The sequence below is a fragment of the Erpetoichthys calabaricus genome, chromosome 18 (assembly GCF_900747795.2).
Source record: "Erpetoichthys calabaricus chromosome 18, fErpCal1.3, whole genome shotgun sequence".
Lineage (NCBI taxonomy): Eukaryota > Metazoa > Chordata > Cladistia > Polypteriformes > Polypteridae > Erpetoichthys > Erpetoichthys calabaricus.
Window position 1 is genome coordinate 17260447 of NC_041411.2, and position 23327 is coordinate 17283773.

General features: G+C 46.6%; 2 protein-coding genes across 4 annotated transcripts in view; both read right to left on the minus strand.

Annotated features, from left to right (window-relative positions):
• Positions 1-2514: 2514 nt before the first annotated feature.
• Positions 2515-8810, minus strand: LOC114669086 (beta-crystallin B3-like). Of its 2 annotated transcripts, XM_051921254.1 has the most exons (6): positions 7622-8810; positions 7320-7402; positions 6918-7036; positions 6653-6785; positions 4159-4301; positions 2515-2863 (listed from the first exon to the last, which is right to left on the minus strand). In XM_051921254.1, the coding sequence occupies exons 2-6, from the start codon at positions 7392-7394 to the stop codon at positions 2662-2664; spliced, it is 672 nt and encodes a 223-aa protein (XP_051777214.1). In that variant the 5' UTR covers positions 7395-7402; positions 7622-8810; the 3' UTR covers positions 2515-2661. The 2 variants fall into 2 exon arrangements, with proteins under 2 accessions (XP_051777214.1, XP_051777215.1); XM_051921255.1 differs by lacking the exons at positions 6653-6785; positions 6918-7036; positions 7320-7402; positions 7622-8810 and adding an exon at positions 6048-6584.
• A 960-nt stretch (positions 8811-9770) lies between these two features.
• Positions 9771-23327, minus strand: part of si:ch73-138n13.1 (uncharacterized) — a 76247-nt gene continuing 62690 nt past the window's right edge. For both annotated transcript variants that reach the window (XM_051921244.1, XM_051921243.1), the window contains 7 exons: positions 14130-14248; positions 13809-14052; positions 13264-13444; positions 12816-12946; positions 12076-12206; positions 11900-11985; positions 9771-10891 (listed from right to left, as the gene is read on the minus strand). In XM_051921244.1, coding sequence (XP_051777204.1) covers positions 11907-11985; positions 12076-12206; positions 12816-12946; positions 13264-13444; positions 13809-14052; positions 14130-14248 — 885 coding nt within the window. In that variant the 3' untranslated portion in view covers positions 9771-10891; positions 11900-11906. The remainder of the gene's footprint in view (positions 10892-11899; positions 11986-12075; positions 12207-12815; positions 12947-13263; positions 13445-13808; positions 14053-14129; positions 14249-23327) is intronic.

The window sequence follows — 23327 nt, forward strand, 5'->3', positions numbered from 1 at the left end:
GCCGAGACACACAAGGCTTCGGGAATCGATGGCGTAATGGATGGTTTTATTTAAGTCGTAAATATTACCGGTCACGTTGACACCCTTACTATGAACTGACCCGCTTTGGTGGGGAAACAAGATGCCAGAAGGAAGGGATCACACAGAGGAACATTGGCGGGCAAAGACGCTGCCATTACTCGCTTTAGGCAACTTAAAAATTCCATCCAGCAAAAACTGGCGCCCCGACCGGGATCTGCTCCCACACTTCGTCCGATGTTGTCATGGGCATTAAAACGGTTAATTCTGGATAATAACCAGGAAGGCATCTGATAACTACAAGACAGCTTTCACTTATCTTTGGTGCTCCAGAAGCCATTAGATCAGAATTCTTAAAATATCTCCAACTGCTAACGCGAAAAGCGAGTGCTGCCAAAGTGCGAAAGACAGCAGGCCTCGGTACGGCCCTCGTGCACCTCAGGCGATGAAAACCAGAGCAGCGTGGTGGAGCTCTGCGCAGGAGCTGCTACTTTGGGCGGGCTTTAATTATTGAATGTTTTTTTTAACTCTTTGAAATGTTGTATTGATTGTATGTCTATTATTTTCTCTCTTCTTGTCTTTTTAACTCTTATTCTTCACACTGAGTCGATTGCACCTTCAAATTCGTTGTTACTTTGTAAAAGTGACAATGACAATAAAGATCTATCTATTTTACATGTTACAACGATACTCGTACGCTTAGAGATGAAATGACAGCCTTCAAAAACAATAAAAAACCGTTCTAGGACATTTTATTGAAACTTTTTCGGACGAAACCAAGCCAGGTTGCCGTTGTCTTTTCTCAACGGACGAAGACACCACACTGTCCATCCCTCCCCAAGCCCTACCAGTCATAAACCGCAGAACTGTTCACTTTCAGGGCTTTTCTTCGCGCCCACCACCCTTTTATGTCAGTCTCCTTTCGTGGCCCCGCCCCTTTCCTAACTTTCTGCGGACGCAATCAGCGCAGTCCTCTATTAGGTCCGCCCTTACAGTTGTACTAGTGGTATTGTATAGTATGCTAAACCTGATTGTCAGGAGATAAATTAACAAGAATCTCACAGTTTAAAAACAGAAGTGGAGCAGTGTGAGAGGCAGTGCCTCGGTCCTTCATGAGAGACGAGAGATTCCAGTCCGTTGTGTCTGAACGCGTCATTGTAACTGTTATATTGTAACGCATATATTTTAAAAGCAAATTCAGAAAAAGCCACAATAACGGTGCGGATAAAAATAATAATGCTAATGTGCCGACAAGAGCCCGTGACACACAAATGGTGAAGGTGTGAGCCTGTAAGGCACGAGATTCCCAATACAATTACTTACCTTGAACATTACACTATTAACGGCTAGGGCGCCATTTTCGAAAACAAGGAAACGATTGTTCCGTAATCATAATGCACATTTAGGATGGGGTTTTCAATGGAAAGGTGCTGTATAAAATGTGATTACTGAAATAGGTGCTCGATTGAGGGAATGTGAGTGCCATGCCTTGTCTGCCTGAATGGTGTACCTGCAAAATTTTCACAACCCTACGGGGAAAAACTAACCCACCAAGGGGATTTAATGATGAGGAATGAGCCCACCGCACATTTAAAAGGACACATGGGTCCAACTTCACAGATAACCCCAAGGATAACTTGTGGATTTAGTTTAGACAAAGGAGCAGACCATCATACAGCAGAGCAGTGAAACTCTAGTGCTGTACAATAGCTAAATCAATATGAAGGGTACTATATCACAGACAGATAATGTGTTATATAAATAGAAAAACACCACAGCGAGAGCTAGTAAAAGCACTATATAATACACAACTATGAAAGGGGCTGCCCATTACATCAGTGGCTCTCAAGCTCAGTGCCGGGGGCCCAATGGCTTTTGCACTAGCCAGTTTCCCAATCAATTATCTCACTGTCCTGGTCTTCAGGACTGAACAGGACTTCAAAACAGTAGTTCTGATTGTCACTATATGATAGACAGGGTGCTATATAATTAATAGACAAATAAGAAGACCCCATATAACCATGGGGCAGGTAATTGAGTAATCCCAACTTCACTTTTCACTTCAGGCCTCTTTTGGTGCCACTCTCAGTTTTTCCAGTCAGGACCTTTTCATTATACAGTCATTTTAAAGACAATGTGTGTGTGTGTGTGTTTTATTTCATAAGTTTGCAGTTGAAGGATTCTCCCATTCTCTACAACTACAAAGGCAGATTAAAGTGGAGGGCCCATTCTAGGAGGGTGTCAGCTTTGTTTTCAGTTGCCTGGGAGCTCTTGGTTATGCTGGAGGGCCTGCGGAGGGGCCTGAAGGGCCTGACTCCATTACTGTTAATGGTCACCTGAACCTACCAGCCAGATGGCTCCTCCTCGCTCGAAGCATCAGATGTAATCATGTAGTGGAGGTTTTAGGCTTGTGGGATCAAGACGGCAGATACAGTGTGGATAAAAAAAACCCCAATATCGCACTACAACCACACATAAAGCTCTCAGTCACACTCGAGTATGGGTCTTAATCTTTATTAAGAGGGTAGTGCATGGACATTATCACCGGACGCTAGGACCGGGTCATTGGTGCATCCGCCGTTTCTTCGTGGCTTTGCTGGCTTTAGCGGAGTCCGAGTGACTGCTGGCCGGCAGTGCTCTCCTTCAGCTGCTCCCGACGGCCGCGGGGACAGCAGGCGTGGCAGGCAGCTGGAAACAGCCACGTTTGTGCCACTGCATGTCACGCACACGCCGGATCGACTGGATCTGAGGCAGGTTGGCTTCCCAATCATTCCAATGCTTGAACTCCCCCTTCTCAAAGACAAACTGGCGGCCTCGATATCCGGGGTACATGTAGCCTACCCAGCTGTGCGGAAGTGACAAGGAAATCCATTACTGAGGGACAGCATCTCCTAAACACACAGCACTCTAAAAAGACCAGAAGATAAGCACCCCAAAACCCACCCACTTGGCAGTCAAACAAACATTAGACCTCCCCAGGTCTTTATCAAAGGTCTCAGGCACTGAAACATCAGAATATCTCAAAGAACTAAGACAGCCTGAACACCCCCAAAAAATGAACACCAGGGTAAGCAAACGCCAAACCACTAGGAGACCTGTATAATTAAACATCAACCAATCAGGACATCCGACTGATTAAACATCAGCAAACCAGGACACCTGTACTGTTAACCATCAATCAACCAGAACACCTGAGTAACTAATCCTCAGCTAGTTAGACATCAAAGAGCCAGAACACCTGCACAATTATGCATTGACCAACCACAACGCTGGAGTGATTAAATACAGGCCAATCAGAAGGCTTGAGCAGTTAAGGACTGACTAACCAGAACACCTGAATGATTAAATACCAGCCAACCAGAACACCCGAGTAGACAGACATGGGCAGTCCACTGGACGATAAGAGTGAAGACGACCTTTAAACCTAATTAAAAGTCAGCCGCCCTGAAGACCATCTCTTAAACGTCAGCAAGCGCGTGGTGGCACTACCCAGATATGCCTGCCACCTGAACCTCAGAGCACTTAATAATGAAGAACTGGACACCCAAAGCTGTTCACTGAACACCACACCGGGAGCACATGTCCATCCCTAAGAGCCCAACATACACATAAATATCTTCTGTAATTGCACCCTGACACAGAATCAAGCTAAATAAAAACTGCCCAGCCCACTGAGGCCTCTGCACTTCACTCCGCATTAACCCCATGACTCATTAAGAACTGGCCTACATACCACTTTACGAGATGCCAGCTACTCAATCCCGAATACCTTAAGAAGTACAACTCAGCTCACCAGTCCAACAGCTGAAGCATAACTAAATAACAGCCCCCCTGATACCTACATAACTGATCTCACTGACAACATGGTTAGCAGCTCATCCATCTCTCTAGATCTCTTGACCCCACCATTCTGCCCTCCCTCCCTCCAAATCCCAGACCCCCAACGTGAAAGTCTTCACAGCCTACCCTCGGTCTGCACTCTGACCACCCTAACAAAAACTCAGCAAAACACCCCTAAGAGGTATGTGTTTGACTTGCCCGTCAGGGGTATCCATTGCCCACTTCTAGCTAGCACAACACAGGATTCTCTTACACTGATGTGTAGCCCACCCTGGTAAGTACAGAGTAAAACACCCTTACGTTCCATTCAGTACTTTGATGCTGGCCACGCGGTCCTGAAAGCCGTGTGCCCACAGGCTGGGCACATCATCATCCACAATCTCCATCTTGCGCCCATTGTAGCCAGCGTTCTCAAAGAGGTGGATTTTGTGTTCTGCACTGTCCTAAAATAGAAGGGAGAGCCAAATCATGATGTGGCACACTGGGACAGCGGAGGATCACACCCAGCAGTAGGGCAATCTGCACCCAAGCCCAGATGATGTTTGTATGCCAGGTCAAACCATACCTAAAGGAAATGACTGAGCATCTCTCTGCCCTCTCTCTCACTTAGATGGCCAGTTGATCTCCACACCATTGTGGACATCCAAGCCTCCTCACCAGGTAAGCCCACCTTCAAGTGGTTACATCACCAAGCCTCCTCTACGTCAAGTCAAGTCTGTCATCTTATACGCCTCCCCATCTGGTGTCCTCCAGACTTGTCCTCACACAGATCTTGGACATTTTAAGGCTCAGTTGTGGAAGTACCACCCATTCAGCTGACAGGGTAGAACAGCAGAAGCACTTGAACACCCCTGACTTGAGCACACCATGCCGAAGTTATATCAATAAAGGATTCATCGACAAGTTTATGGAGCCTACATGCTGTGAGACATCCCAACTTGGACAAGGTTGGCCTCAATACTCGAGGTGGACCGGTGGTTCATGTCTTGTCCACCTTCTCCTAAGTGCGAGCACGCTGGTTTTCTTGATCACAATGTTACTGACATTCAGAGTGGTTCGGTGGCACAAATCTCATCACTGATCCTCCGTCCTGGGTAGGTAGGGAAGTCAGTATGGTCCAAGGTGGGTCGACCACCCAAACTAGTCCTGAAGCAACACCTGAATAAGTAAAGGTTGTCCCCTAAGAACGCCAGAGTCATTCAGCATTGGCTAACCAGGACTTTTGTGCAACTAGACAGCTTGAGTAAGACGACCCCTGTAAGTACTCCTTTCTGTATTAACATTTTACTTGTTGATTTTATTATCATTGTGAAAATGTGATGTTCCGTTGGTGACACCATTGTGGTGCCATTTTGGAAGTAAGGGTCTACCATGTTCTTCAATGCTTGCTTAAAGCTTTGGTTTTGGTCATTTTGTTCTGTGTACTCCATGTATAAATGGCAATTCTTCTGGTGTCCTCTTCCTCTTGTCTCCTTGGACTGACCATTTTCTATCCAATTAGACAATATTAGTCTGCTGACCAATCAGAACATCCCAGTGATTACACACTGGACCGACAGACATCATTTGGCTGGCAGTCTTCAGCTGGATGGTGACACAAGTGGTTTAGCTGGTCAGACATCTTCTAGACTTTGTTACTTTCCTTCTGTTCTTCAGTAATCAGTCAGGATGATGAGGACCACCAGATCCAGCTCACCTTGAATGACCAAGTTGCATTGTGTCAGTTACTCCACCAGATAACCTGAAGGCTTCAAAATCACTAGGCCCTGTCCGGCTACAAGAAGCGGTGGGTTACATGTTAGCACAAATTTACTAGAGTGACCCCCACCTTACTGGAGTTTGCAGCTGACCGGGTGTTGACTGACTAATAAATGTTGGGCCGCATGTTGGCACAGATATCTTTAATTAATGGGTCAGAGTGATGGACTTTAAATTTGACCTGGCCTGGGTGGTCATTTCTTGCCTGACCTCTTTCAGGTTTGATTGATCAGTGGTTGACCGATATCAACACTCACTAATACCAATGACCTGATTCTAACCTGAGCAGGCCTGGGTGGCCACTTATATTCGATGAATATTAATTAGTCCCACTCTGGTTGCTCTTACCTTTACCATCACTTGACTACCTGCCTGAGTTGACTTCATTCTAAACTTCACAGCCTGGACAGGCCACATCCCACTTGACTTACCTCCAGTTCCACGCTCCACATTTCCACAAGGTCTTCAAAGTTTGGTTGCTCCCATTCTAATGTTGAACCGGCCTGAGTTGCGATGTCCTGTTTAACAGACCACACCCATGGACTAATGCATGTTGTCTTCACGCTGTCACTGTTACTGAATGAAGAGGACCAGGTACTCACAACATCTCGAATCTCTTTCATTGATGCATTACTCATATTTGTGTAGATCCACACTACTTGTCTGACAGTGCCCACACCAAGCAGACCCTGGCATCAGGGTTGTCCAGGCAGTCCCACTTAATAACAGGTGTAGATGTTCGGGTCCCAATTCAGCTTCTCACATCTTCACCAGCAGGAGACAACAATTTTGAAACATGCTTGCTGCTGTGAGCCCAGCTCTCTGGTTTTGTGAGGCGTGTTTGGGCGGGCATGATGGCAGCTGTCAGCTCCACATCACGTGCCAATGACACCTGGGCAGAGCTGATGAGTGCGAGGCATTTCATGCTTGGGCGAGGATCTGCCTGGCGCAGCCAGTGAAAAGTGTGGAGGTGTCCTTATTGACACGCATTCAACAGACGGAGTGTAATTTGGCAGAGGCACCCGCGCCCACTTACCACTCTCAGGGGACGGAGGGACATGAAGCTGTAATTAGCCTGGCTGTTGGACCACGTGTCCCACCGAGGGTATTCACCTTTCTCCAGAACAAACTGCTCTCCACCAAAGGCCTGGCGCTCAAATCCCACCCAACTGCATAAAAAGAAATGAAAAAGGGTAGGGTGAAGACAAGAGAGAGAGAAACACACACAGCAGTCTAAGGAAAGCTGTAGAAATCGGCAAACATGTCCCCTTTCCCAATTGACTCCCCATCGGCATACTCACGGACCAGACTCGATGAGGACAGAGCCCACTTTCTCAAAGCCTTTCTCGCACAGATCCTTACACTCGGCCGAGAGTTCCAACTTCCGGCCCTGGAAGTTCTCAAGTTCAAAAACGACAGCCTAGAAGGAAAGACAGAGTGGGCAAGACATGAGAGAGAGGGAAAAAATGTGGGCAAGAGACCTGGGCAGGATAAGAGGACATGGATAGGACAGAAAGAAGTGAGTGGGGTAGGTGGATGTTGTCTGGGTAGGCATGAGTGCCCACTTACACTGACCCCTACCCCTCTTACCAGAGGGAGTCACGTGTGACCACAGTGAGAAATGCACCTCACCCAAAATGCCACACCACAATTATGTGTGAGCCCCAGCTGACACTGCCCTGATGGCATCCCCTCCTTCTCACCTTGTAGCTCCCACCTGCTCCTCCTTGGCTCTTCCCTGCTGCCATCTGCTCGGGAACACTTTGAGGTTCGCTCATGATGAAGCCTGCTAGAAAAGAAACAGTTGAGATTACAGATGGGCAGCAAGGGCAGTTGGCAGGGCTGACATCACTTCCCCAGACCTGGATCAGTTACTCCCGAGTGTGTTCAAGCGCTGAGAGCTCAGGGAATAAAGCATATCAGGGCTGGAGTGGAGTGCCCTAGCTGAAGACATTGGCATATTCAAGAGTGGAGGAGAGACTGAGGAGACAGAGGAATAACCCACTCAGCTGCCATCCATAAATGAGTCCTGTGCCCAGGTAACTGATACCTGGCACTTTACAGCGCTATGCAGCTACTAAGAAGAACAAGAACCAAAAGACCACAACAGACCCCTCTCCAAATATGCCATCCAGTCACTGGCACACTATAAAGCTGCTGGCTAAGAACTGTTTGGGTAACAGGATAAAGATGGAGGTCTGCAGTACTTTGCAGAATTGGTGGTGAGCTGATAACCCTGCCCATACTTGATTTGTCAGCAGGGAAAATGGCACAGACCCAAAACCCACTCCTAATGCCCTTTAGCATTTGCCAGCTGGGTTCACGGACAGGCTGGCCAGTTTTAGACCTCAACCAATAGCTCTGTGTTATGCACCCCAGCCCTTGCCAAAGAGCTTTCCATAACATGGTCGCAGAGACGGGTAAGTGGCACCAGTACCTGCTGCTCTTCGTGAGTGTCCAAGCGCCCCACTGCTACTGCCGTATACTGGCCTTCCGCTTTCGGGGGGCTATTTATTCATTATTTCTGACCACTGCAGCAGAACAAGGACCTGTTGATACAGCAAGTCTGTCAGATACATTGTGTCCACCACACTGGTTCTCAATAGTAGCCTCGCATCGCTGCCCAGCTGCCTCTCTGCATCCCCTGCCAACAAACAGATTAGACAGAGAAGTTTCGCTTCAGCACATTCGCTGCTGGCACCCATGCCAGGGACTTGGGAGAAAAGCCCAGTCAGCAGGTTTTCTGGGGTGGTCACTTTGTGCTCCCCGTTGTGCCAGTTTTTAGACTTGGGCACAGTCAGATTTTGTGTTCAGCCTCCTCTAGATGGCAACAGGAGTGAAGGAATGGTCAAGACTCTGCTTGCCATATGAGAATTGTGGCACACAGTTTTTTTTTTAATTCAAAGCAAGCACAAGAGAACGACAAACTATAATTGCCTTTACCTCACTACTAGCACGTAGACTTACCTTGCTCAACTGGAAGAATCCCACCCCACCACTCTTAAGTTAGTGGGTAACTGATGTATTAGTTAAAATTGGCAAAAAAACAAATTCTCACATACAGGATCTGTTCAAAAAATTTTAAAATTATGGCAGGATCTAACGAATAACATTTTAGAATAAGCTTCCATTTTGGGGAAAAAGATACTCTTCTTTTCTTGCTCTTTTTATACAGTAGCTGAGGTTGCTGGCTTCTAATCCACATCTCCTGAATGAAAAGGAAGGTCAGAATCTGAGCAGGGCCTGCTGGAAAAAATTCTAATTGTGACAAGCCTTTCCATTTGGCACCTTTAAGAGTGTATACCAGTCTTTATGTGAGCACACAGCTTCACACTCCACCCAGTGTGGTATCCCTGGGAGCTAGTGTACATCTTTCAGTTAGTGAAACACTAGGAGGGACCAACATGGCACTCCAGTCTGTAGCCAGATTGCACACACACACACACTGCCACCCACCATGGTGCCCCAGTTTGGTAGGAGTCTCATACATCTTTATTCATGGCTCCTCTCAGATCTGATGCCACTCTTTGTGCAGGTTACACATGCTTTAACAAAACACTGCCTCATGTGGCATTTTTAACTTTTAGTTGGCACCTTTAATAGCCATTCTTTGTGTAGGTAGCAACACTGCAGTGCATGGCAGCCCCGAGTCTCTATCAGGCACCTCAGAGTCCGGAGGCAGTCCGAGTAGGTCCCCCACTTCACAATAAAATCACCCTGAAAGGTCTCCCTTCAGAGTTTATGCCAGTCTTTATGAGGATTGTTTAAAACTCCATCATGCTGCTCCCTTTACATTTTCTACTACCTTTTGTGTGGGGTACTTTACAATTCACTGTGCCAATTCTCATGTGGGCCCTTTACAGCAACCCTGGCTATGTGGCATCCCAAAAGTCTCTGCTAGTCCACCAACAGAAAAAAAAAACTTACCTTTGTAAGAAAATTGACCCACATGCCAGCTTTTAGAATCTGTTTGGGGGTGGGGGAGTTCCTTGTATGCCCATCTCATCTCAGTGGGCGTGTTGCCGTCATGCTTCACTGTGATGACAAGACCCCAATTCCAAAGCTACCTACATGGCCCTTTGCCATGCAACAACTCAACACACTAAACGTCACTGTGCCCGCCCGCTTGCCCACCAAATGACAGGCTTGCAACATTTCACATGATTTAAAATTTATTAAGAAAAATCTGATAGAAGTGTGGCATTTTGAAGACAGTGGCGTGTGAATCACCACTTCCAAATAAAAACATTAAAAAAAAAAACTCAAAACCAAAAGGAACAAAAATGAATAAGCAAAAAAATAAAGACATAAAAGATAACATGATTAAAAAAAAAAAGAAAGAGAGAGAGAGAGACAGACAGCGTTCCAGAACTTTTTTTTTTTTTTTACTTGTCAGATGCTTTCTTGCCAAAGCCATCCGGCCACAGGTTCAAGAAGTGAAGTGCATTATCCCAAACCAGCAGGGCAGAGATGGCAAAGACTCCCCCAAACACTTAAGTGAGGCCACGCTTACCCAACCAGAATCCAATGGCCCTTTACTTGGATGTTGAACTGCAAATGGGCAGACACGCATAAATCAGGCTGGTATAAGGTGGCATTTGTGAGGCGCCCGCCTGTATGCTAGCTCCCCTTTTTCTAAGCAAGTGGTTGGGCATTTGGCTGTCAGACTGCGTTTGCCTCATGGTGACGGGCAGGGGGTGCTCAGTCATCAGTCATTATTGCTTGTCAGGTCCTTCTTTCCATAAGGATTTCAAAGGGTAAATGCCACCCCCAAAAACAACCAACATGGAGCACAACCAGCGTGGGGTCCACCTCTTCGTTGCAGGCAGCCAGTGCTTTTTGATCATTAGAGTTTGTCTTTTGTTCTGTGCCAAGCATTCACATAAAATAAAAGTTAAAAAAAAAAAAAAAGGAGGCTCCTCACTAACGAGCGGCTGTCCAGACTAGACACATTCAGCAGCGAGGATTCCCTGGAAGAGGAAAGGGTCACGGGAGTGGGGAACACGATCAGGACCCTGCCCTTCTGGAAAAATTAAAGAAGAAAAAAAAAAAATCCCACCCTGCTGAGAAGTGCATAAAGTGGCCATAAACTAACTAGCAAAATAGTACATCTGGAGATTGATTACGCTGGGCACACATGGCCGCTCCAGCAGCCAGCCATGTGCTCCTGAAGGCACCACGCACATAGCAGCCAAGGCTTGGTAAACATGTCTGGGGCAAAGATTAAGGCTTCCATACAGCATCCACCTCCTCCTCATCTCCCTCCAGCACAGTCCTGAAAGAAACAAGGAGATAGAGGCATCAGGGTGGGATACGAGGTACCAACAACCAAACATACCCCAGTGCAGATGGTACGAGAGGTGGATTGAACATAGTGCACCGGTAGCGGTCACTCAGCTCTAAATGGTAATGGCTACCCTCCTTAACTTGATGAGAACACCAGAGGCTATCCAATTGATGGGATACCACACTTACTGTGTCAGCATGGCCTTGTTTAAGTATTTCAAGGTCCCCTTATCATATTTTACAATATGCTAATGAAACAGAACCCCTTATTTTCACACTGACCCAAATCTGAGTCCCTATTGAATGGGACTGTGTACCCGAGTGTAGGTTCAGTTTGTATGGGGTGGAGGTTTTAAAAATTCTACATTAGAAAATAGAGCCACTGAACTAGTTTTCATCTTTATGTGAGGGCTCCCCATATAAACAGATGCAGGTCAAAGTGTAAGCAGAAATACAGTATACCAAGGTGGACCTTCTGGTGTGGGGGACTTACAGAATTGACCTTTAATACCGCTAACTTGTTCAAAAGAAACCAAACAATAGAGCCGTAAACAGATGTCTTGGTTCCTTCCTGTGTTTTAAATTCAGCTCTCCAGGGGTCTGCCTCCAGGTACTTGGATGTTCCTTCCACATCCCACCGAGATCCATGTTAATTTAGCAGCTTTAAAAATTGTCCCTGCATGAGTGAGGACATTAGTAGGCATCAAAGTATGCAACATTTGTGTCTAGCTTTGACAGTACCTAAAGTCCTACTGTCAACTACACTACTAGGCAACCTATTCCATGTGTTTATGGTTCTCCGACTTCCCACTGTATCCAACTGTTCACCAATTTTTACATCCTAGCCATGGTCACCAAGTGCAGCACCACAACAATGATGTGCACCTTGGAAGAGAGGTTGTCCAAACTTGTCTATTATAAGGAGCCCACCATAATGGCTAGTTGATCTCCCAAAGAAGCAGAAATTACAATAGGCTTACTTGTAGATCTTTCGTACCTGAACCTCACGAGTTACTCTCGTACTGACTCAGCCTTGATTTGCTTTTCAGCTCCTTAAGCCACTGTGGAGATTGTTCTGCAGACCTGAAGTGAAAAGTAACAAATGTTATTTGTGTTGCAAGAGGTCAAAGGAAAAATCAACCAGATGTAGTCCTACTGTTTTTGAAAACTTACCCGACATCCCCGCCAGCTGGTGGCAGAACTCGAGCCCCATGGGAAAAGTGCGATTTGGGGGACCTGGCGAGATGGGATGAAGCAGGGCTGTCACTTGAACCATCTGAGTCTGGCCTCTTTCTCAGTGGCACCTGGGACACACAGGTAAAACAAAGACAAATGTGCACATGGGTGTAAGAAAATACTGGAGAGGCACAATACACACTGGCCAATGAGGAGTGTAGGCATTGGTGAGCAATTTGGGGGCCATCTCCTTATGCTCTAGATGGCCAGAGTGAGAATTCCAGCTACGAGGCAGCAATAGTATGCCATATAAATAAAAAAAAAAAAACAGGTCCTGGAAAGCTGAAGGTAAAGGATGGTAGTGACTAGGGATGGGCAAAGTGTTTTAGAGGATAAAGCACAGATACAGACTGCTAATTTCCATGGGGTCTGTGTAAGTTTAGAATAAGTTTACACCTACTGGCTCTTCATGGTGATGGCAAGTAAAGCCATGTAGTTAACTGGTGAGAAGGTTCCTAAGCCTCCAGTACCTACTAGTGTCCTCACATTTGTGACATGCCTTATGTTCTTAATAAGTATAAAGTTATATTCAACTGTGCACAAAATCTGTCGCACTAGTACCCCCAAAATGAAAATGCCAAAGCAAACAAGTATGGAAAAGGCAGAATAAAAAAATCATTGTTGCACATGTTTTTTCACAGCCCAAAATGAGACAATGTCACCCTAAAGGTATCTACCTTGAGAGACGAAGGGTCCATTACTGGAAAAACAGGGACACGCTGGGAGTGTGAGTGGGGTGACCGTTCCACCTGCCTTGGTTGCTCTTCATCCTCAGAGTCTGTCAGTTTCTCTGTTGTGACCTTCTCCTCTGCAGAGTAAGAAGAAAACAGATAAAGAGAGGAATTCTTTACTTTTTTCCCCCCAATTACAGCACACATCCAGTAGAGGGGGCCCATGTACCACAAAGGGCATCCTCTGAAAGTCAAGATCAGAAGAAATGTCAAGCACTTCCCCAGAAACTGAAGGAGCTGATCAGTAAAAAAAAGTGTCCGCCAATCCACTGAGACTTAATGAAACGGGGTCAGTGAAAGAGTTACGCTATCAAAATGATGGGTTCATTTTGACAGGCCCCATGACTAATAATGAAAGGCATGAAAGGTTTTACTGTACACTGCTCATAGCTACCTGTTGAGTCCTTGAACATCCAGTTGTCACTGCCCTGCTCTGGGAGGATGGACAAGCGATCTGCACCTGCTGGAACCCCACTGCGCCTCACCGAGCGGGAAGGTAGAGTACGGCGGCTCCTTTTCTTACTGAGCTGAGCACGGTTCTTCTGGGCACTGGAGTCAAGGAGAGACACAACTCTCTGCATGGAGGAACAGGGGACACTGTCAGTGTGGCAGATACATGTATTTTGGGGGGTCTTTACATTCTACAGCATTGACAACATTGTCTGGGTTGAAGAGAGGGAAGGCCTCTAGGTTATAAAGAGACCTTAAATGATTAGGGGGTGGAATACATTTTAAAAAGTGACACAGGATTGTGATTATGAGAGGTGGACTTTAAGTTAATTGAATTTACTTATTTATTCCAGAGGGGTGAAGGGTGTAAAGGGTTATGCCACATCGCAGTCTGGGACAAAAACTCTTAAGACCAGGTGTTTGTGTCACAGACTGCTGGCACCCACCTCTGCCACCCTACTGAGAAACCCAGGATCTAAATGAACTCACTTCAGGGAAGGACAGTTCTGTGACGTCCGCCTGCATGCCAGGAGACAGGACGAGTGCTGGATCTGGCCCATCAACCAAATCGTGGTCCAGACTGGGGCTGTGAGGCGCTGGTATGTTGGTTTCCTTCCCCGGGTCCAAGATCCAATCGGTCTGTGAGGAGGCTGAGGAAGGAGTGTTGTGCAAAACCTGTTTCTGTTGAGATGTGCTGGCGCTGCTACTGGTGGTCGGCGAGACTGGAGTGAGGCTGGCAACAAAACACATTTGAGATGAACTTCACATCAGTCACCCTCCCCTTTGCCAACATCTGTCCTGGGCACTCACCTCTCCTCACTGTGCAGGCCAGTGTCCCACGTTCCATACTGACTTTCGGTTTCCTGCACGAGCGTGTCTGTGTCTTTGTGCTCTGGGCCCTGCTTGGAAATGCACTGCCTCAGCTGCTCCTGTAAGTAGAAAGAATGGACAAATGCATGACAAAAGGTCATGTTTCCATGTAACTCTGGATGCCATCAGAATGTCTTGCCTTGGTCACCATGGTAGTGATACTCTCTATAGCCTAGCATTGCTGCAGAAGCAGCTTATTGGCACATTGACAGTAGACAGCTTAGCACTGAGATAGAGATTCACTAAGAAAATGAAAAATTGGCCACTAAAAGATGGCACAGCCACCCTGGCCCCACAGATTCATTTACTACGAATAGCTTGGCACCTCTGCAGAGACTCAACATGGACACTGATGCACTCTGTATATAAACCAATACACATTCATTATGGACGGCCGAGCACTGTCATAGTGTCATTATAATGAAGCCACTCAAGAGATTCACAATCGGCACCCTGTTGCCACAACTGGCAAATGCAGTATGGATAACTTGGCAGTGTTGCACAAGTTCAATATGAAAACCACAATTTGGCCACTGAGGCACTCGGAATTAGCATCACTGACAATTTTAATATGAACAGCTTAGAACTGTTACTAAGATTCAAAAACAACAGTATTACGTGTCACCAAAAGTGGACATGGCCACTATCAAACATAATACAGATGGCTTAGCACTGACATAGAGATTCATAATGATCATCAGAATGTTGCCACCAAGAAATCTAAAATGGCACCCCGGCAACACAAGACAGATACACTGCAGACATCATGAAACTGCTGAAGATATTCAACAAACAAATGTGGTGATTAGGAGTTGGCATAGCCACCAACAAATATATTAGGGACTGCCACAGTGACGCAAATTGATCTCCATGGCACCCCAGCCCCACGAGACAGACAGACAGACAAACTCATTATGGCCAGTACGGCACTGCTACATGGACATGAAAATGTGTCCACTGATGCACTCACCATGGGCACTACAACACATTCTTTATGGACAGCCTCTAGCACTGCTGCTGAAATTCAGCATGGAAACTGGGATATGGCCGCTAAAGGACATACCATGGACACCCTGGTACCATACCAAGAAAATAATTCTGGGCATTTGGACACTACTGCCATATAAACACAAACATGTGGCCACTGAGGCACATGCCATAGATGCCTTGGTGTCCACAATGTAGTGGACACCCCAGACAACCTGGTAGACCTTTCTCTCTTGTACCTACGATGTGTGACCATGTGTGGCACCCCACTTCACACCAGAGCAGGCCTATGTAGCAGAGTGAGCTTCTTAGAGTCACATGCACCCACCGACAGGGCAGCCCCCGCACGGCCTCGTTCTGGAATGAGCAGCCAGCACCACTGTCTCTATGGCTCCCAGGTAACCAGGCAACCCAAATATTTGCCTTTTGTGTCCTCAGGATGCAGCGGGAGACTAAGAGGGGGAAACCAGGTGCTCAGCTAAAGCCCCCACAAACACCAGTGAAGTAGAAAACCAGCCAGGAGTCAAGTCAGACATGAAATGAAACCAGAAGATTTGTCTCTTGAGTCATTGTGTGTCCAATTCTGCCCCATACCTAACATGCACCCTGAGACACCCATGTCTCTCTTGTAATGGTTTCCTAGTCTTCCCATGTACTCTCAGGTCCTTTCGTTTCATACTCAGCCACTCTGCCTCTCACCCTCACTCCCATGCTCAGATCCTGTAAGGAAGGAGACAGCATTTAAGGAAGTGGCGAAAACAAAGGCGGGAAGAGTGCAGCTCTGGGAGAGGACCTGAGGAAATCCCTGCCCAGAGGAATTAACTGCCGGCCCAGCGCCAGTCTGTGGAGTTGTGGGCAACTGCCCCTGGGCAGCTTAATTAAAAGAAAAAGAAAAAAAAAAACAATACTCCAATACTTAAAACAGGGAGGGACCGGTAAATGGATAGGGTGGAATGGAATGTGACAAGAGGCCCCCGGCCTGCCAGCACAGGAGTGCCTGTTGCTTACTTTCTCAGCGCATGCCGTCACATGCAGCCAATCGGACAGCTGGCGAGAAGACGAGTGTGCCACAGAATAGAAGCCTGGTCAGGATGACTTCTACTTGTGTACTTGGTGGGACATGTGTTCAAGAGAGCTCAGGCACATATCTGGAAAGGTGAGACAGACAGAAGCGAGACACCCCAGGAATGAGACTTAAAATTCCACATGAGCAAAAAAAAAACTGAAAGATGGAGGCCAAAACATGTTGCGAAGGCGGTGTGATAGAGGCACCAACTGAGCAATGCTCAAGTGAGATGTGACAAGAAGCCCTGACACAGTCAAGTAATGAAATGTACTGAGTGTGACACTAATTAGAGATGAGAGTGATGGCGTCACAGGATGACAGTGATGTTTAGAAGATTCCCAGTGATGAGGCACCACAGGTGTGAGATACAGGGACGAAAGAAATAAGAGAGACCGGTCATGAGACACCAGGATGACAATGAGGCACAAAACGTTTTGGTGAGATACGTGAGATGATAGAGCAAGACCCATCCAACTGCTCACTCATCTTCTAACCCACTTACACAGTTAGAAACAATAGGCAAAAAGGCACTCAGAGCGATGCCAGCAAGTAAAGGAGTGATGAGCAGAGTGAGACACAAAGCAGACACCAAACAAGGGACAAAGAAACATTGAGACATACTGTATGGTAAAACAATGAGACTACGACAACCAGAACAAAATGGGTCACAACAAAACAGAAAGATCAACAAAAGGGAGTCCCCTGACAGAATCAGCAAGGTGTGATATGAAGTGAGTGAGTGACTGAGGCAAAGGTTCAAGTGGACATGAAGAGAGCTGAATGTAAAAGCAATACACTAAAGAAATCAATATCAGAGTGAGATGGACAAGAAGTGTCCAAGGGGTGAACTGTGAGATATGAATACATCAAGAAAGTGAGTCACTGCAAAAGTGTGAAATGGCATGCCATGTGCAGAGTAAAATGAGTGACACCAGAAGATTTTCTGACTTAAGATGTGGGAAAAACATATAAGAGTGAGAAGAGATTGAACAGTGGGACACAGACAGCATGAGAAGTGGCCAAAATAAAATGGGTGTAATGTGCGAAATGGACTGAACCTCCAGGTGAGATACCAAAGGAATTAGGTCACATATCCTTAAGGACTAAACACAAGGCTGAGATACCAAAGAATTTAGACGTATAAAAAGGTACAGCTGCCCATAGAGATAGACACAAAATTGTGTCACTCGAGGAAACTCTAATTGAACGACTCAAAAGTAGAGTGAGACTAGAGAGTGGCACAGTGGGGCACGAAGACAGATAGCACAAAAGTTGGACAGAACTTAAGGAGTGAACAGAAGGGTGTGATGCCAAAACATAAAAGAACAGCTCGACAGACTGAAAAGGAGTTACAAAGAGAGACCCTAACTGAACGACTCAACGGTAGACTGAAACACACACTTGCAAAGGCTAAGAGAGGAAGCAAAACGACAGGAATAAGATGCTGGAGAATGAGGAGGAGAAGGAATAAGATATTGGGATCAGGCAAGAGGATGCAAGATACCACAGTATAAAGGAGTAGCTAGAACATGGACAAGCCCATAAAGTGAGACATGGAGGGAGAAACTGAGGTGACACTCACTGAAGAAATGAACAACAAACTGAGAGGATATAATGTGAGACTCTGAGGAGTACAAGAATGACTGAGGGACATAGCATATGAAAATGGAGATCAAGACAAGGAAACACCAAACCAGCAATTAGCAAGGAGGAGAAGGAGTGGGACAAATCAGACAGGCCAAACAGGAGGAAGACAGAGCTAAGTGGATGACACACACACTTAATGAGTGAATGGCAGGGTGAAATACAAGAGGCCAGTAAGAAAGAGATTGAGACACCAAGGGACAAACATGACACTTGGACACACAGTAAAAGACCAAGAAAGACAGTAAAGATGATACATGAAGAGCATGGTGACGTAAATAGGGACTGATCGAAGAACATGGCACATGTGACATTGACAGCAAACTGAAGAAGTGCAACACTATCAGAAGAAGAAAGTGTAGAGTTTTAACACACACTTAGAAGACAGAATGCTGGGAGAAGACAACAAGGGAAGTGAAGGACACAAATCAGCCAGGAGCAAGTGTAATCCCCCCCTGGCCATCGGACCTTACTCTTACTCTATGTTAGTGTTGTCTTATTTTAAATCTTACTTTGTCTTTTATTTTTCTTTTCTTCATCATGTAAAGCACTTTGAGCTACACTGTTTGTATGAAAATGTGCTATATAAATAAATGCTGTTGTAGAAGGCTGAGTGTGAGACAGCAAGAGACATGAATGAAACAAGGGGCAGTGTGCCACAGGAGAGTGAGAGGTGGGCAGCAAATTAGCAATGGATCAAGGGAACAGGAGAAGTGTCAAACAAATGCACAAAGAGTAACAGGTACAAGTGAAACCAAGTTTGAAATACCAATGGAGGAAGATGAAGGAAAAACATAAAAAGACAGATACATGGCCGGTGAAATAAACAGAAGACAGAATGGGCCAAGGACACAAGAGACATGACCAGAGGAGAAGGAAACTGAATGAATGAATGAATGAATGGGACAGAGTTGAGATGTGCAACACACTCTAAAGGAATGGAAACTACAAATACGAGAGAAAGAGAGGGAACTGCAAAGAGACAGTAAAGAGAACCAGACAGGAAGTAAGACACCGGCAAAGACGTACATGCAGAAGGCAGACATGGTCGCAAACAGAGAAGTGGAGACGCAGAGAGCAACCAGCATAGTGAGTCAGACAACCAGTCTTACAGGGTCCCGTGGATCTGATGCTGCTTGCCTCTTCTTCAGTGAGAGCCTCTGCTGGCTGCGCACAGAGAAGCGTCGAAAAGAGTCACGGCTGCGGGATGCAAAGCTCCGGAGAGATGAGGCTCTCTTGAACGACGAGCTTGCTCCTGTGCCTGCCTCCACCACGGCATTGCCTGCTCGCTCATGGCTCGCCGTCGTCACCAGGCTCAGGGCCTCCTGGAAGGACCGCCGTACTGTCCCCATCCAGTGAGCCACGTGTGTATGTGCCACTGCCAGCTTGTCCCCCAGGTAATCCATGGCCAAAGTTCAGTAAGTTACCCCCTCAGTGGGGTACTGCCCAAGTCCTTGGCAGATTGAGACAAATAGGAGTATGAAGTCTCCAGATAGCAACCCATGCAAAATGCTGAGGGAGAGGGAGAGCCAGGCAGGCTGAACGTCAGGAGAAGGGAAGTCAGTCAGGTGCTCCCACGCCTGCTCCTGGGCCCCACGCCCTGCCGGCGAATCTGTCTTCACTCCTTAAATCTGCATGCAAGTATTCAGTTTGAGCAGCAGGCATCCAGCCACCTTAATTTCTCCTTGAAGGGTGTCTTGTGGTCTTTCCCAGTCCAGCAGCAGAGATTCATGGGCTGATGGAAGTTTTTTGTCACACGTGAAAGATTAGCCCAGTGGCTCTCCACTAAGTTGTCCAGTCTTCACGACCTAGACTCCCACTCTCCAACCCTTCTCTTCAGCGGAATGCGAGTGTGGGGCCGCTCCAGGTGACCAGACGTAAAGGCAACAACACGAAGGAGGTGGAATCGGGGGGTCAGTCAAGTCGTTGGTGTTCTAGGCAGGCGGCATCCGTCATTGCCGCACTCGACGCATGAGCTCAGCTGTTTGGTTTCCAGCTATCTCTGCCGAGCTGAGGAATCTAGCGAGAGGGAGGGAGGGAGGGGTTGTCTGAGCACTGCCACCTCCGCCTTCTCCTCCTCCTCCTTCTCCTCCTCCTCCTAGGTCTCCAGAGAAGACAGCCTGCAGATCTGCTTGGTGACATCACAGCCTCACTTCCACGCACAAGAATGCGACATTGACTCCATGCCGGGTGGGCGTGGGGTCATTTACTAGTGTGATTACGACCCCTAAATAAAATCCAATTCCGTCTCACCACCTGCCTCCCACTCCCAGGTAACAGACACACAGTGCCACATGACAGTGGCTCCTGGGAAGTGTGCTGGGTAGGGGCGTTGTCAAGGCAACCTGGCTGGGCAAGTGACAGCAGCATGCAGTGCAGACCTGCAGTGGAGCTCCCGAGTCCTGTGCACGCACACACACATGGCCAAGAAATCTATCATGATTCACAAGCGAGGGTGTGCAGGACTGCATGTTGAGTACTCCCCACCACATACAAACAAAGCAGATCAATGCATATTACAAATGTCTATCAAACATCTACGCGTAAAGACACAAATCTACACTTTTAAATCACCCTTGTGCACACACAGATGGCGATTTCTAAGCTGCAACATGAAAACCCACTTAGCACTCCTACACAAATACAAGAAACCAAACTACAGCACTCACACATTTAAAAGTGATCCGACATGCACAACACAAATTCATGCACAAAAACTAACATGGCACATGAGCATTCATACCCAAAAAGCACACATGGCATTCACATGAAGAGTACACAAAACTAGGTCCTTGCAGGTAGTCTCTCACAGAGCAGATGACACACACAAACAGACATGCAGACACATAAAGCACACTTATTTGCAAAGAATACATTTTTTAATGTGCAGTACACAGATTCATACCTATGTGCACACATAAGTAGAAAATTACAAACCACACTTGTACACCAAGATACTCAGAGCTGCAAAGGTAGAATCAATAAGCGCTTTGAGCATGGGAGAGTCGCTATATAAATAAAATGTATTATCATTATTATAATAAGGTCCATGCCTATATACTCCAAAGAACACTGGCAGCCCAGCAGCAAACCCCATCCTGGCATTCTAGCTTTGTGCTAATCCACTACTGGCAGGAGTAAACTGTGTGAAAGGGCATGTGAAGGGTGCTCCTTGGCACCCTCATGCCCAGAGTGCCAAGGCTGGGGATGGCGCCTGGCAAGAAATCACAGTGGCCAGCTTCCAGAGAGAAATTAGGAGCATAATTGGACAAGACAGTTGCGGCAGACAGTGCCCACTGTCTCGGAGCAGAGGAGCAGAAAATTGGGGAGGCTTTGCGAGGGAGTCTAAGTCACCAAAAATGTGCCATGACCTGACAAGCTGCCGACTCTCATGGGGCCTGAGTGCAGCTTAATACAACAGGGATCAGATGGAACACAGGGCCAGCACCTCCACAAGCGGAAAGCTTAGCCTGTCAGGAAGCCACACTTCCCTTGGAAACATGCAAATGTGATTCAAAGTGTGTCACCGCGCCTCCTCCTCCTCCACAAAACAAGGAAGAGGAAAAGGAGAAGGCCACAAAGTGGGGAACAACAGGGGGGCCAGTATAAGCAACCCCTGTTATAAGCAAACAAAAGTCTGATGGCACATACTGACCACGTGCCCCCAAAAAGAATCTGATCTAAAGGGCATAGGTCATATATCTGTGGGTGCCCACAACAGACCAAACCCACCAGTCTGGAAAGCTCAGGGCCCTCGCCTCCAACCCTCCATCTCCAATCATGCCTCATCAGGAAAATAAACAGCCGCCAAGTAGAGACCTGCACACCGGTGAGCTCTGTAGGCTCCACCCTGCTCCCATTATCCACCCCTCCAGAATAGCCACACCTGACATACAAAGAGAACTTTGTTTTCAGTTCCTCCTTGTACTCTTAGCACGCAGGCTAAATGGTGCAGGCCATGGCTTGGCGCAGTTTCACAACACAAAGCTTGAAAGGTTGGGGGCAGAAAAAAAAAAAAAAAAAGGTTCTCAATCTAAACGCCACAGGCCCAATAAAGAAGAAAAAGAAATAAACCCAAATAAAGAGAAGACCAGACCACTCAGCAAACATCAGAATAACCTTCCGGAGCAGACAAGTAGCACCTTCAGTACACCAGTTCCAACAATAGCGGACAGACTATCTTTTGAGGGGCACGCCAGATGGGGTTACACAGCCCTTACCAGGATCACTTAATAATCCGACACACGTCTTATAGGGATAGCAGAAATGGAAGTCCTAAACCTTGAGGGACAACCTCTATGGGAGCTCATAAAGGACCAAAAGAAAGAAAGGCATCAGGAACCTGTTGAAGGCTATACTAAGTGGATTAATTTGAATCCTGCCAACGGCAAACAAGAGACTCATTTGTTTTAGATAAATATAGTGAACTTGGCTTTACCTCGCCCTTTTGCCGTCACATTAACTTTCACCTTTTGCTTTGAATACATTCCATAATGAGAACTTTTTCCACTTTCTTTTTGCTCAGAGTTGCAGGGAGCAATTCCCAGGAGACATATTTGCATAAACTGGATTTGACAACTAAATTAGAGCTTTAGGGAGAGGCTGGAGATGGCCAATAGTGCACACTGTTATCATGGCCCTAAACAGCAGCTCTTTTCAGTCCTGTTGACAGCAAATGTACATACAGCATATTACACCCAAAACAGTTTGACTATAATTGTTAGAAGACAGGAGAGGCCCAACGCTCACATATAAGGTCACAACCAACAGGAAGGCCAACCCCTATCCAACAAGACTTGATAAAGATGCTCAAACCAGAATCTTAATTTAGAAGGCGGCAAAGGGCGGATGTGAATCATTACAAAGCAGGCAGAGGAAGGTGGGGGCTATAGCATGGGGCTAGTTGGAAGCATGTGAAATGCCCCCTATCCTCACCCTCCCCCCAACTCCATGCTGGTGTATATCTGAGTAAATGCAAGCTGGCATAGGCCCCTTGTGCTCAGCACAGGAAATAAAGCATCATGTAGACACATGTTCTATCTAACAGGCTCCTTCCACCCCCACTTATGGTTTCCTGCTGCTGACATGCAATGTGGTAAAGAAGCAAAGAAAGTCAAGCGGTGTGGTCAGCAAGCAAATAAAGGTCTAATGCCCACAAGCACTGGCATAAATTACAAAAAGAACTGCTGTCTGTAGTCCTGGAATGGGCAGCTCATTTGGTCAAAGAGTAAGACCAAGGTGGCCACTGTGACAGATGGGAAACTGAAGGGCACTTTCACTCCTGCCTTCCTGTATGGCGAGTTACTTAATGAACTTTCAAGTTATTTCCAGTACATATGTGATGGTCAGATGGACAAATGTGAAATTGTGAGGCATCTTCCAGCAAACTTAAGCCTGGACAATATGACTAGGAGATAATTTAACATTGTCCCATCCAAGTG

Bases quoted from the DNA above. Each gene is read 5' to 3' on its own strand.
- LOC114669086 (XM_051921254.1), bottom strand. From the start codon at position 7,394: ATGAGCGAACCTCAAAGTGTTCCCGAGCAGATGGCAGCAGGGAAGAGC. The intron at 4,302-6,652 runs GTAAGTGGGCGC...CTTCTATTTTAG, and splicing joins CCCTCCGTCCCCTGAGAGTG to GACAGTGCAGAACACAAAAT. The intron at 2,864-4,158 runs GTAAGGGTGTTT...ACTTCCGCACAG, and splicing joins ATCAAAGTACTGAATGGAAC to CTGGGTAGGCTACATGTACC.